Source organism: Platalea leucorodia (assembly GCF_965183815.1).
Source record: "Platalea leucorodia genome assembly, chromosome: Z".
NCBI classification, from domain to species: Eukaryota; Metazoa; Chordata; class Aves; order Pelecaniformes; family Threskiornithidae; genus Platalea; species Platalea leucorodia.
This window is the reverse complement of record NC_138858.1, coordinates 71,249,519-71,264,842: the sequence shown is the minus strand read 5'-3', so window position 1 is coordinate 71,264,842 and position 15,324 is coordinate 71,249,519. Positions and strand designations below refer to the sequence as shown.

The following is a 15,324-nucleotide window of genomic DNA, read 5'->3' as shown; positions in this document are numbered from 1 at the left end:
TACTGAAAGATTTTATTTACCCATCTAGAAAGCAAGGAACACCAGATAAACTTGATTCAGGTATTGCAACTTTACACAGAGAAGGAACTAGTCTGGGCTAGGTTAGGCCTGTTGAGCAAATTTAAGCAGACCACGGTCTGAACTTCGTTCACATACATTTCGATTTATAAGTATACTTATATGGATTTTAAGTAGTATCTCATTGTTAAGACAGCTGCTTTAATTTCCATTGTTCAATGAATAACAGACATTAATTGGTAACAGCATTAGCCTGTATTTATGATAATGCAGACTTCTGACCGTGTAAGCTGTAAAACTTAAGACAACAGTGTACATTAAACATTGCCACAGTTTTTAGATTCTAAGCCCATTTATCCAGCATGATTTCCAACAGTGAATTAAAAAAAAAAAAGAAATAATCACATTAACCTTTCACAGCTGTGTACTGGATTTCTGTGCCATCTATGGTTCTAAGAACTTAAACACAAGAATTGAGGTATAAATTGGCTCAAAAGACATGATCAGCACTTACCATTGATACACCGGCTTTTTCTAACGCCAAACACACTTCTGCATTTCTATTATCAGTGTTGTCCTCTTCTCTGTTTTCACCTTCTTCAGGATAATCTCTTTTTCTAGTAACTCTCATTAGGTTTGGCCTGGGGTTCCAGAGGGGTTTTCTTGCTTGATCCAAAGGTTTTGTATCACTCTGTTTACTTTCTTCTCCAGAACTTAATTTATCATTGGACCTACAAAAATAGTTTTCAACTTTTACTTCTCAGGAACTACAAAATACACTCTACAAGCTTCGTTTACTGTCAAATATTTAGTACTTTCAGCTAGAAATGAACTTAAGTGTTCTGCATTTTTATTTAGTTAGTTGGTAAAGTTTAAAAAAATAAGGGAAGAAAAAGACAATGCAAAAAGGACATAATTGGCTTTTCTGCAGTAGTGGACCTTTCTGATTACTTTTGGAAAAATCTTTTGGAAAGAAAACAATATTAAGAAGTCAGGTAGAGCAGAAAGTTTCAGCTACACCACAATAGGTCCCAAAAGTTAAGCAACCATAGGAACGTTACATTCATTAATTCCAGTGCTCAAGGTACTACTGCTTTTAAACAGGATGAAATTCTTACATCTGTTCAAGCACATTCAGATCAGTAAGACAGAAATCTTGAGCTTTTAAACTTCTGTCTCAGGAAAGGGCAAGAAGGAGGATTCAGGGAACTACGGGCCAGTCAGCCTCACCTCAGTCCCTGGGACAGTGATGGAACAACTAATCCTGGAAACCACTTCCAGGCACGTGAAAAACAAGAAGGCGACTTGGAGGAGTCAACATGGATTCACAATGGAGAAGTCATGCTTAACGAACTTGATAACCTTTTATGATGAAATGACTGGCTCAATAAATGAAGAGAGAGCAGTAGACAGCGTCTACCTCGACTTCAGTAAGGCTTCTAACACTATCACCCCTAACATCCTCATAGAGGAGGAGCTGATGAAGTATGGGCTGGATGAGCAGACAAGGAGGTACACTGAAAACTGATTGAAGGGCCAGGCTCAGAGGTTGGTGATCAGTGGCACAAAGCCTAGTTGGAGGCCAGCAACTAGGAGTATATACTTTGGGTCAATACCGTGTCCAATCCTGTTCAACATCTTCATTAATGATCTGGATGATGGGCAGGGTGTACCCTCAGCAAGTTTACAAATGACACAGAACTAGGAAGAGTGGCTGATACACCAGAGGGTCATGCTGCCAACCAGAGGGACCTGGACAGGCTGGAGAAATGGGCTGACAGGAACCTCATGAAGTTCAACAATGGGAAGTGCAAAGTCCTGCACCTGGGGAGGAACAACCCTGGGCACCAGTATGTGCTGGGGGCCACCCAGATGGAAAGCAGCTCTGCAGAAAAGGACCTGGGCATCCTGGTGGACACCAAGTTGAACATGAGACAGCAGTGTGCCCTTGCAGGAAAGAAAGCTACTGGTATCCTGGGGTGCATTAGGAGAAGCGTTCCCCTCTATTTAGCACTTGTGATGCCACACCTGGAGTACTGTACTGGAGTGCCCAGAACTAGTCACATGAGAGACAAGGACATACTGGATAGAGTCCAGCAAAGGGCTATCAAAGGTGAAGGGACAGAAGCATCTCTCATATGATGAAAAGCTGAAAAGAGCAGGGACAATTCAGTCTGGAGAAAGAGAAGGCTTGGTGGGAGTGGGTGGGGAAACCTCATCAATATATGTATAAATACCTGAAGGGAAAGTGTAAAGACAGATGGAGCCAGGCTCTTTCCCATGGTGCCCAGTGACAGGACAAGAGGCAATGGGCACAAAATGAAACACAGGAGGTTCCTTCTGAACATCAGGAAATACTTTTTCACTGTGAGGGTGACCGAGCACTGGCACAGGTTACCCAGAGAGACCGTGGAGTCTCCATCCTTGGCAATATTCAAAAGCCGTCTGGCCATAGTATTGGGCAGCCAGCTCTAGGCAGCCCTGCTTGAGCAGGGGGTTGGACGAGAGGACCTCCAGAGGACCCTTCCAACCTCAACCATTCTGTGAAATTCCACCATCACAGAAGCCAAGATTGTCTGGTAAGGTCCCTGTCTTGTGAGCACAAAGACTCTGGGATATGATTTCAACATGTTATGGAAGACATTTTAAGCAGAGGCTCAGAGACAGACAGGAACCAGAAGCTACTTTCAGAGAACAGCAAAAACAAACTGATTTGAGGCTGCTCTCTATCAGTTAAGATTGAGCAAAAGGTAGTTTATAACATAACCCGGAACTGTTACATGTAAATGGCACTCTCTGCCTCATATTGCATATACATAAAAAGCATCCCCTCCACCAAAGAACCAGGGCACTGCACGTTGTTGCATGAACTTCTCCTGCTGGAAAGAAAAAGTGAAGAGACTCAGAATACATCTTAGACAGCAAGCTCATTTTATGTTACTCTACCTACCACTTCTCCATTATAAGTGAGTGCAAATGGCACTGCTCAGTCTTCCTTTCAATGGTCCACATTTATAGTGCAGTGTACCCTAAGAACATATTACTGAGAAATTCAGACAGCTAATCTCTGATTACTTGCTCCTACTATCACCTGCAAAACACCTTCTAAAAAGGAAAACACCCTTGAGAAAAAGTCTGTTAAAAACTCTTTTGTTACCTAAGGATGCCACCTAGTGACCTTCACTGCATGTAGCATGTATCAATTAGTACAGCTCAGAGCCCACACTTCAAAAAGCAAGTGCTGTATGAAAACAACTGGACAAATACAGAAAGTTTTTAAAGAACTTTTTTACACTGTCAACAGGGAACTTTACCTTTCTATGGTACCCTGAATGCTTCCCATAGCATCTGTAGATAGAAGTTCTGCTTGTTCTCCCTTGCTGTAGCAGTTAGGTGATTTTTCAGAGGAACAGTGTGTTTCTGACTCCACACTTTTCGGATTTATGTCTAGATTGTCATTCTTGGACAAATTCTCCACAAACAGCAATACTTCCATGTCATCCTTAGATTTGAGGAAAAAACCAAACCAACAATATCAGCACAAAATACATCACCTGTAAATTAAAGCATTGCAAGTTATGATCAAGACCAAGTTTTTTGCTTAAAAAGTTTCAAGTAGTTTATGGCATCCATCACTGTTCCTTGTTCCCTTACAGAAGACATTTACCTAACAAAAACAGATACTATAACCAATATAGTCTTTCATGAGCAACCATCAAGGAGTTCAGAAGCAGCCCAGCAACAGAAACACGGCATGCAGGTAACCATTCATGTATCATGAACATGACTGAAATTTCTAAGTGTAAGTGAAGTCTTCAGATTCGTTAACAGAACTCTATATATTATCAATGTGTCATTAACAGAATTTTAGAAGATCTCATATTAGGGTGCAAATATTACACAAGAATGTAATTCTTACTAGTCCAAAATTAATTTATGCATTTAAACCAGCTTATTTAGATGTCTTAAAAACAGCTGGTACAGTACCAAGCATCAGAAAGTATAGTCAGAAGTATATGAACAAAATTCTCACTTTTGAGGAAAGAGGTTCTTCAGATTCTTCTGCCATAGGAAGATTCTCTCCTTTATTTGCTTCTTCCTCAACTGGAGCAGCAAGTTTTTGTGCCACTGGAGATTCTTTTTCGCTATATGCTCTTTCTAGGTTTGGTCTAGTTCTCCGAGATCCATTCCTTATGAACTGTCCTGGTTTCAGAGCATCCAGCTTGCTTTCTTGGGAAGTGGATTTTTCAGCACTAGTGAATTTAAAGCAAACAAACAAAAAACCAAAAAGTGATGTCACTTGACTTTGGTTGGGAGGGGAAAAAAGCAGTTCTGCTTTCATTAAGTTTTGATTCAACACTCATACAAGAGGGTTAGAAACTGATATACTGTTTTGTTTAAAATAAAGAAAATTATCTTTTAAAATATGTATTTCTCATTTGGGGCATTTATGGTTAACATGAGCAGGAATAACAAGATTTCTTTATCTAGGCATTTTTAACATCAAGGAAAAAAGTTGTGTTGCTAACCATTCCAACATTGAAGTATCTGCAGTCTAATACATGCTTAAGATCATCTTTTAACAAGAGCAGTAACATATATCCCAGCACACTGGGATCAATGAAAGACAGATCTCTGACATTTTGCAAAGTTTGTATCTGTTACATGTATGATCGCTGTATATGCAAATACAAACCCAATAAAAGAAAAGCTTGGTCAAAAAGAGCTATGAGCTCATACAGATCAAGTATGTACCAGATAAACAATGATTAGTAGTTCAGCTCAACTAAAAACGTGCTCTGAAAACATGGGAAGAAGTTGCCTGTAGGCATTGAAAATTAAACATTAGGGGAAGACAAGGAACAAAAGGATTAACACTTGCAGAAGTGTTTCATGCACCAGATGACAGCTTTTCAAATGCAATTTTTCTAAACTCTAACCTCACCTGCTTTGTTCACACAGTATGTTTTCAGAAATACAGGGCACCTGAGGCGCTTCTTGCTGTTCCTCATTGCTCAATACATCTGCTTCACACAATACAGCTTCATTTTCACCCTTTAATTTGCAATAAAAAAAGCATGAAGAAAGAGAATCAAGCAAGTTTTTAAAACAGAAGTGTATTTTGTAAAAAAAACCCTATAAACTACAGAACTCTGTGCTATTTTCCCAATCTAACTCAAGAAAAGAATCAAGTTATATTTATTAACACTAATCTGCCTGAGCACATAATTCAATTTATAGGCAAGCAGAAACAAAAGTCTTTTTAGTCCTGGGCTACCTAGAGTTAGGGTCTTAGTATACACCCAAGCACTGTGCGTAACACTTCTCTATTTAGCATTCAATCAACTCTCTATTACATGGAGCACTATGCAAACAAAATACTTCGGCAAATGGAAAAAACCTTTGAAAACTGGACACTGCAGAGCACAGCACAGGCACAGCTAAGCCACTATAACATAACCGCAGATTCGGTAGTTTTACTTCTGTATTTGCCACACTGGTTCCACAAAGAAGCCACTCAAACACATCCCTCAGCACTCCAGGTCTGAGACAGCTTTATTAGTACAGAGGAGCATCAGGCCTGCTCTGGTTCTACAGATTTGCACAGCACAGAGCAGATGTACATGCACGGTCCACAGGCCACAGGTCTAGAATAGCCAAAGCTGAACTGAAAGCGACTGTCTCGGTTAGGGGTGAGCTGACACTGTGGCACCGAGAGGAAGACTACATATGCAGTACCAAGTACTCCAAGCTAGCTCTACACAGGTTCAAGAGCAAAACCAGCTATAACCACTTCAAAAAATGAGTCACCCTTACAAGGCTTAGCTATGTTTGAGATCTAAGGCAAGTCTATGCAGAGACAATTCACGCCCACATCCATGAGATGATTCGTGAGCAACACACAAAATGGTTACAGAGTCCATCATACTATAATGGCTTTCAAGGATTTCAAAACCTTTTACAGCGCCTAGTAAAGTGGCTGTGGGGATACACGGTGTAGGTGAATGACTAAATTTACCTATGTAAAGTAGAGGAGCGTCAGGCACTGTAGTGGTGAAGCCAGTCAAAGCTTACCAAATTAATGAGAGCTTATTTTTTACAGAAAAATAGCTATCCTCTGCCTTCTCGTGATACTCTATACTAGATTTCTCAACACAGATTTGATTCATCCAAACAGGAAAGATAAAAATTAGCTTTTTTGCTCATTTTATGTATTGCAATATAAAACATTTTTATTCTAGCGTTTACCTTAAATGTCCATAATCCTTTTTTCTATCATGTAATCCAATCAAAATCAGATCCTCATTTTCCAGAAGACATTAATAGTACAAGTTGTAGACTTCACTGATTTCATACCTGCAATACCTCAACATACCAGGGTTTTGGGGATTTTTTTTCATCTAGTATGGCATCTCAGCTTCAGGAAATGCAACTGCAATGTTCTAATTTAACTTCATAAAATAGAACATGTAACTTGGAACCATACTTTTGAAGGCAAAGTGCTTATTCTTTTTAGACTTACCATGACAGTATTGGCAGACCCATCTTTTTGCAATACCAACTGCTCTGCTTCAGGCTTTTTCTCCCTCTCATTTTCTGATATTTGTAATTCCTTCTTTCCAACAGCTCTTCCCAAGTTTGGCTTGTACCTCTGGAATCTGCTCCGCACTAACTGGACAGGTTGAAGAGGTGCTTGTTTACTTTCTTCTGTAGTGGTATTTTTGCTACCAATGCTAAGCCAGACAGAAAAAATAAAAATCTGAAACTTAATACAAAAGATGTCATTAACAAACACAGGTTCATTATATTTACATATAAAAAACAGCTGAGTTTTTAAAAGAAACCATGTAAACGTAAAGTTCTGCTGAGTTTAAGTTACAAACACAAAACTTTGTTTCAGTAGAAGTTTCAAAGCACTGGTCTCCTAACTACTTCCACAACAGAATTAACCAACTCACTGGAGGCACGAACTTACTGTCAGCTTATGACTATAAAACCAAAGTAATTTTCATATTGTTTCTCTGATAAGCACAGTAGTATTCCTCTGCTTACATGAAATGAATCTAGTGTTTCAGATGAGGAAACAGTTGTAAAATGAATGCTCATTAATTTAATGCTTAGCATAGAAGTTACAGGAATTTTAGTATAATCGGTGTCAAAACTATGAGAACTGAGATTTCCTTCAGTATTTTTATTAGATTTTCTTTGCCAGTTAGCAATCCGTTGGCACAATGATTTCTTTTTAAAATACCTTCACTGTTACAGTCAAGAAACAAAAGTAGCTAAGCCCTTACCCTGCATTAATAGTTGAGGTGTCATCTTGGTTAATTTCAGGTAGACAAAACTTGAGTTCACCATCCTCTGATCTTGGAAGTGTCTTCGGGGACTTACAGCTTGGCCTCTCAGAAACCTCCTGAGGGCCAAATGACTTCTCCTTTCCTAAGGATTCTAATGGTTGCAAGACTTCATATTTTCCTGCTTTCTGAAAAATGTAAACACCGGAAAAAGTCATGATACTAAACCAAAAGGAGACATTACTATGTCCACAAAGTTCAGTACTAATCACTCTCTGAAGTGTTTCCTGCAGAAATGCCTCTGTAACTGCTCACTAATTATTTCCCAGTCTTTCCAGGACAAACACACATTTGTTTCTTTTAAACAAAATAGCTTGAAATCTAGATTTCTTCTTTGCCATATTCTATTAATACTTTTCCTTCTTCACTGTCAACTCTACAAGGCCACCTCGGGTCAGAAAGCCACTTGGACACATAACAAGAGATACAGAATGGATGTAATCTTTTTGTTCTCACATACAACCAAGTGGAAGGCACAGGAGTTTTCACGTAGAAAATTTTAGCTTTCAAAAAAACCGTTTCATTTTTTTAAAATCATCAGTATTTCATTTCACAAACCCAAAAGCTCAAATATAACTAAAGAAAAAAAAAAAGCCTTACATCTGCATCAGGAAGGATGCTACATTCACGGTCACACTGTGTCAAACTTTCTTCCTTGTTGGTATCTTTTTGTGATACACCTTTATTATTTACATCCAGCACTTCCTTTCTACTAGTTGTTGTTCTTAAATTTGGCTTTGGTCTCTGGAATCGACTCCTCAGTAGGCGAGCTGATGATACAACAGTTTTCTCCTCTTCCTTCTGAGGACAAGATTCCCTACAAAAACAAACAAAATAACAACTAAAGGCATGGGACAACAGTGATTCTCCACGTCATGCACAACATACTTGTATGTAGCTCTCTTCAGTACAGTAGCGAAGTATAAAAATCCTTAGCTTTCTTAGAGCAATAACAAAGTTACTGTCATTGCGAAAAAAGATCCAATAAAAGCACATTGAACATTACCAAAACCCTGTGTATCTTATAAATAGGTGAGCAAAGATAAGTTAAAAAAAATATGCCATTTCAGAACAACCACAACTTCCAGTCACACTCTGAGAGGAATATAAACATTTTACAAATGCCTTTCTTTGTCTAATCATGGTTAAAACTACTCAGTAGATTTACAGCACAGTTTGTTTTTTTTTTTAAAGGACATTTTAATAGGAAACCAAACCCTATACTCAAGGGTTTACATAAGCACATAGGGATGCACTGTTAGGACCAACGTGGAGAAGATAACCACAGGAACTGAGCATCAGAAAAATGTATTTATTTGAAAACTGGGCTCACAGTCTAAAGATCAAATTAACATCCCAACAGCACGTAAATTTAGTGCTTTTGAGCTCCTAGAGTTTTGTTTATTTGTTTAAGTCTAGTCTTGTCTTGATTAAACATCTCATTATAGATATAAAACTTGTTTTTCATGCTGGAGTTGAATGTGGAAGTGTAGAATACCTAAAGATATTGATGGTTTCAAACGATCCCTTCTCTCCATTTAAAAAATAACCTTACCCTGTATTGAAATCTGAAACCTGTTTCAAGACATCTGACAATCCCTCTTCATTTTCATAGCTTTCTGCTTCTGAGGACTTTTCGTGGGAACACTGCCTTGTATGTATTGAGTTCATCTCGGAATCTGTAGAAACATCCCTTTCTAACATCACATTGCATGGCTGAGCGTCTTCATGAACTGTCACATCCTAAAAGGAATAAAAGTTTCACTTTACTATGATGAAATATTTGCTCAACCTCTCTTTCAGAGGAGCAAGGGGAAACGAAGTTTATTTTAGTATCTCTTACAAAAACACTCAAAAAGATCTCTCTTGCTTCCTGTGCGTCCAACTAATATCAGTAGATACTTTAAAAGTAAAAATTTGTTATTTTTCTATATACTTTCTATCTGAAGTGGTCTCTCTTCCAAGAGACTTTTTTTCTCCGCACTTCTCTTTTCAGATCTGGTATCACAAATAACAAAACAAAGTGAGATATAATCTATCTATCCATGGAAAACAGAACCCAAGTGCAAGCATGAGATATTTCTACAACAAATCAGTTCACTCTGAAAGAATAAACAAAGCATGCAAAGGGCATGCTTACAAATTATGTGGTATGTACCTAGATTTTTTTACTAAAGGCTTCTACTTAGGCCCCAGCAAAACAGTGTGTCTAAGCAATTGCTCAAGAAACTTACATTTTTGAGGCATGGATCATTGTTTTCATCCCAATGGTGTATTACACCTTTTTCTACTTCTCTACCTTCAGTTTTCTTCTCTTCAGGATCTTTTTCATCTGTCAGGTCTTTTTGCCTTGCAACAGTTCTTCCGAGATTTGGTTTTGGTCTCTGCACTCTGCCTCTCCTTAGAGGTGTTGGTTTCAGCACACTCTGTTTGCTGTCTTCTTGTAAACCAGCTGTTTCATTAGACCTGGAAAAATATATAAGATCCATAAGTACATATCACATCTGAAAGTGGAAGGAGTCTTTGAAAAGTGGTATTTTTTTTTTCTTTTCTTTTTTTTAAACAGTTATTAGCATACACTTATCTAAAATGGAGCTATGCATTACTAACTTCATGAAACAAAGTTAGAAGTTTATCTGCTAGAGACTGAAAAAATACCTGACAAGTTTAAACTTATGTTTGCCCTGTTCTTTTTCTTTTCCCACTGCAGACAGGATACCACACTAGACAGACCTTTTTCTGACCATAATGGCTCTTCTTGTATTCCTATCTGGTCTACAGGCAGATGGACCTAATTTAATGAAGGGTTAGAAATCATAAACATTCAGAAAATACATAACTAACTTGATCATCTTACTAACATAAAAATATCAGATGCATATTATTACAACTATCAGATACTTCTATGCCTTTTTACCCTGAGCACCAAGTTACATAGCACGTTAATGAAAGAAATAAGTGCTAAAGTATTTTTCTGCCAGATTATCAAACCCAGTTTACCTCCCTCTATCCTCTTCAACTATCCCTCCTTAAAAACAAAAATTTGGGGTCTTTTCCTGTTGTTTTATGTTGTTTTTTTTTTTTCTTTTTTTTTAATAACCTCTCCTGTAAAACATATTCCTCCTCTCATAATACAGCTGCCATTTCTCCACTGAAAGAAACACAAGAAACACTTCTTAATTAACATGTGCATTAAATTGCCCACACATTGGAATTTTTTCCCCTAATAACAGACACCTAACACTTAACTACACTTTAAGAACAAACACTTATTCCTCTTGTTTAAATACTTAATACCTTCCACCACTGAAACAGATGTGTTTCAGTATTAAAGCTAGTGGAGAAGGCTTGTTTGAGTTTTCAGGGGACTAACTTTTCAGGGTTTTTTGCATTTATCATGACTGACATCTCATTTAAAAGCACTGCCTTAAAAACAAAAATGTTCAATCTATTTGTTTTATGCTTTAAAAAACAAAAAGATTCCTATTCTTCCCTCAATTTCTGTCTCATTGCAGAAGTTTATTCAGAAACTTCTATAATTCCCATGCTATGTAATACTACCAGAAGTGAGAGGGATGGCAAATTGCTGGAGAGCCGCATGTCTTCTCATTTTTCACATACTTACTGAGACACTGTCTCCAGGACTTTACCATCTTTTTCTGCAGCTTCTTCACTGGTAGCATCAGACGTATTACTTTGGTCAGTATTCTGAATAGAAATAGAACATTAAGACATTAAGTCTCTTACATTTATAAAGTACAGCATTACCTGACAGACCAGGTAACTGTCCATAACAGGATACAAAATGGATTGCTTATGACAGACACAAGCAATTACAGGGTACATCTCACATAGTCAGAAAGGTGCAGCAAAATCTAGATCAAACAACTAAAGCTGTATTTGCGGTAGAACATGAAAGATTATTGGCATCTACTGTTTGTGTGACAAGCTCCCAGCTTAACTGAGGCCTCTAAGCAACGTCACGCTGTCACTGCAGGTTAAGTAAATAGCTGACTCCTGGTCATATTCAGGGGAAAAAAAGATAAGACAAAAAAAGAAAAGAAAAAGATAACATTGCTGTTGCATCCAGCAGCTTTTTAGGTCACACACGTACCTCCAGTTACCTTACTCGATTAAATACCTTTTCAGTTTCTCCCTTCGGCTGTGGATGGGACATTTTATCATTTCCTCCGTCTTTTCCAGCCTCTTCTTTCCTTCCAGATGCTCTTGTAACATTAGGCTTAAATCTCTGTCGACATCCTCTAACTATTGCCTTTGCAGTTACAGTTTTTTCAGGTTCTCTGCACAAAGTATCCACAACAGTGACATTTACTCCATAATATTCAAGCCTATGTAATATTCAATGACTTGCACAGCTTTCTTTACTGGAATTGTGTTGCTTTCGGAAGGATTTGCACAAACTTATGCAAGTTTCTTCACATGAGAACCAAACTTTTAGTCTTACAAACTGTGGAAACTTTATCTACCTATTAAAAAGACATGAAGTTATCGCACGGGGGAGGAACCTAACTAGACTGCATACCATAGCTGCTTCTGCAAGGTCAGAAGCAGAGCCATTAGCTGGCAACTGAGGGTGGGAAGAAGGCAAAGCTGTGGTTATCACTTCCCTCTCTTCCCCCTCCCAAGTTCCAAGCATAGATGGTACTTCATAAAGTAATGCTTTCCTCAGCTTCCCAGAAAAGAAGTCCATACCTCTTACCATAGCACCACTTGATATCATCCAAGAAAATGCCAAAGCCAAATTTAAGATTTATATTAAAACTTTACAATTACTGTTGTCTTTTCATAACAGCATTATATAGAATAAATTAACAATTATAGTCAGTTAGTTCCAGGAGACTGGAAAAGCAATCTCAATACTTACTCAGATTTAGCATCCAAATCCACGTTCTCTATTTCTGTGGCTTCATTTCTGTTTCTTCTACTGTCTTCCTCAGAGCACTGGAATTAAGGCAATAAGTATTACTCTTGGACATGTGTACAGATACCTCAGAAGCAGTTCTCAGAATACTACTTATTAGACTGTAGCTGGTCCACAGTACGAGCATTGGTCAAAACGGATACAGAATCAAGAGCATAGCATATTAAGCAACGTTCCTCTTTCTGACCTTTTCATCTGTGCTCACAAGGCTTGGAGAGGAAGTCTCAGCCTCCATTTTCTCTTGGGTTGCCTCTTCTCTCTTTCCAGATGATCTCACTAAATTGGGTTTAGGTCTTTGCAAGCGCCCTCTGTCTGCTGGCTTTTCAGTTTTCCTTGAGATATAAAAAGAGGTGGTATATATTATTACCAAAGAGAAACTTAAAGTCTTATGTAGTCCAAGATGTACTTCAAGAGCACCGCAGGCTGCATGGGTAATGCAGCAAGACAATAAACTGAAAAAAATTATATTACATCTTTCTGATATTAGAAGATATGCTACTACTTAATGCAAAGAATGTCAAATAAGCCTTAACAATTTTACTGGCTTTCAGTGGAATCTACTTACAAATATCTGAAGGAAATATCATCGGTTGGACTCGATGATCTTAAAGGACTTTTCCAACCTAAGTGATTCTATGATTCTATGAAGTGTTTCTTGCTGTTCAATAAATAGCAATACCTCTTCTCCTAAGGATTCACAATTGATGTCTGTGTGAATAGGCTTACTAATTTCAATAGAAACAACAGATATCTGCTCCAAAGTAGAGCAGATTTATTTTATATACAAAATTTTGCATCTGCCTCTCCTGCCCCTCCAACCCCTTTCAAAGCTATCCCACTCACAGAACTATGAACTGTTGTTTTCAAACACCTTGTCCTACTGCCAACACCCATACATCACTGAAGAATGGGGTACATACATGAATCTCTGTGTTCTTAACCATAGCAATAGGGTGTCCTGGGATTCACACACTGTTTGACAGAGCCCTACAGCTTTTAATAACCTTCAGATTGGGAACTACTACCTTTTCTTATATTCTTCCTGTAACAGGACAAATAAACCTTTGACAGTCTTTATTATAAAAGTGAGCTGCCCTTCAATAAGGGAAAGACAGAAGCATGAAAAACAATTTAGCATTAACTGGTAGCCCATCCCTAAATCACCTTTAAAAAATTATATCATAGAATAGGAAGTTGCTGATCACACAAAAATGGAAACCTTAGGCACAAACTTGTTTGAACACCACTGCTCAGTTACAGCAATAAGTGTAAGAAATAGTCACAAAGGTTAACTTCATAAAGGAGGGCAGGTAAGACAGAGACAGCTTGGAGTGTCTTCTAGACAGATGTGTCTCAACTTAGACTCTTGCACTGAGTTCCAAAGAGCAAGCTTCCAATTATGAAGGTATGAATACGCCATATACACAATGTGTGCAGCTAATAATCTCTGATGGACAACTGTGAATTTCAAAGAATACAGTGAGGCTCTTTTACAGAAAAAAAAAAAAACAACCAAAAAAACCCCCACAAAACCCAACACAAACAAACCAACTTTCACAACCAAGGTTCACACTCAAAATGGCAGAACTTCAGAGAAATCTCTCATTCTTGCTGACTGCAGAAGGGGGCTAGCTTTTTTCTAAGCTCAGTTAAAGCCTTCCTCCTCATTCCCATGAGGGAATTTTAACATTTTAAATCTGAGTCAAAGCATTGCTCCTCAGTGATCAAAACTTCTATCAAAAAACTTCACTGAATATGGAAAAAAGTTATCATGATCTACTGTCTAGTCCAACCTACTGTGGTCAATCAGAATTATATCCAAATTAAGTAAATGCAAGATTAGCTCAAGTACCACTGCAAGGTAAAATAATTATACTTACATGATTTCAGACTGAGAATCACTTTCTGATGCACTCTGCTTTTTATCTGGTCTACGTAAGTCATGTATGTCTTTGTTCTGTGTAAGGTAAAACAAAATGTTGTAGAAATGAAATTATAAATGTAGAAGAACTCTTCGCTGTAATGTAAAGAAAAGCAGAAACAAGAACAAGATTCGCAGATTGGCTGAGGTTGGAGGGGTCCTCTGGAGGTCCTCTCGTCCAACCCCCTGCTCAAGCAGGGCTGCCTAGAGCTGGCTGCCCAATACTATGGCCAGACGGCTTTTGAATATTGCCAAGGATGGAGACTCCACGGTCTCTCTGGGTAACCTGTACCAGTGCTCGGTCACCCTCACAGTGAAAAAGTATTTCCTGATGTTCAGAAGGAACCTCCTGTGTTTCATTTTGTGCCCATTGCCTCTTGTCCTGTCACTGGGCACCACTGGAAAAAGCTTAGTTCTGTCCTCTTTGCACCCCCCGCTTTAGGTTTTTATATAGATATTGAAGAGCTCCCCCTGAGCTTTCTCTTCTCCAGGCTGTACTGCCCCTGCTCTTTCAATCATCACAGAAGAGATGCTTCTGTCCCTTCACCATCTCCATGGCCCTTTGACAGGGGCCATGTCTCTCATACCAGGGAGCCCAGAACTTGTCACAGTACTCTGGGTGTGGCCTCACAAGCACTCAACGGGGGGGAAGGATCACCTCCCTCAACCCGCTGGCAACGCTTCTCCTAATGCACCCCAGGATACCATGAGCCCTTTTTCCAGCCAGGGCACACTGCTGTCTCATGTTCAACTTGGTGTCCACCAGGATGCCCAGGTCCTTTTCTGCAGAGCTGCTTTCCATCTGGGTGGCCCCCAGCACATACTGGTACCTGGGGTTGTTCCTCCCCAGGTGCAGGACTATGCACTTCCCATTGTTGAACTTCATGAGGTTCCTGTCAGCCCATTTCTTTGCCTTTTAATTGCATGAAGCCGACAACAGAATCCTTAGGCAGTGTCAGCTATCATAACTTTCTAGGTCTAGTGTTTAAATCATTTTCCTAGAGACCACTGACCATCACTCTGAAAATGAAAAAAAATTTGACAACGTAGCAAACTAGCCACAATTACAGCAAAGATTTTATGGAATC

The 15,324-nt window shown here is 38.7% G+C and overlaps 1 protein-coding gene across 9 annotated transcripts in view; it reads right to left on the bottom strand.

Annotated features, from left to right (window-relative positions):
• The window catches only part of BDP1 (BDP1 general transcription factor IIIB subunit), a 56,700-nt gene that overhangs the window by 26,071 nt on the left and 15,305 nt on the right, over positions 1–15,324 (bottom strand). For 6 of the 9 annotated variants that reach the window (XM_082336665.1, XM_082336667.1, XM_082336668.1 and 3 more), the window contains exons 13-27: positions 14,196–14,272; positions 12,503–12,647; positions 12,259–12,335; positions 11,503–11,674; positions 10,999–11,081; positions 9,608–9,839; positions 8,929–9,116; positions 7,974–8,190; positions 7,314–7,501; positions 6,542–6,752; positions 4,964–5,073; positions 4,052–4,271; positions 3,333–3,520; positions 2,799–2,897; positions 533–749 (exon numbers count right to left, since the gene is read on the bottom strand). In XM_082336665.1, coding sequence (XP_082192791.1) covers positions 533–749; positions 2,799–2,897; positions 3,333–3,520; positions 4,052–4,271; positions 4,964–5,073; positions 6,542–6,752; positions 7,314–7,501; positions 7,974–8,190; positions 8,929–9,116; positions 9,608–9,839; positions 10,999–11,081; positions 11,503–11,674; positions 12,259–12,335; positions 12,503–12,647; positions 14,196–14,272 — 2,424 coding nt within the window. The remainder of the gene's footprint in view (positions 1–532; positions 750–2,798; positions 2,898–3,332; positions 3,521–4,051; positions 4,272–4,963; positions 5,074–6,541; positions 6,753–7,313; positions 7,502–7,973; positions 8,191–8,928; positions 9,117–9,607; positions 9,840–10,998; positions 11,082–11,502; positions 11,675–12,258; positions 12,336–12,502; positions 12,648–14,195; positions 14,273–15,324) is intronic. The other 3 variants (XM_082336669.1, XM_082336670.1, XM_082336671.1) reach the window with 2 other exon arrangements.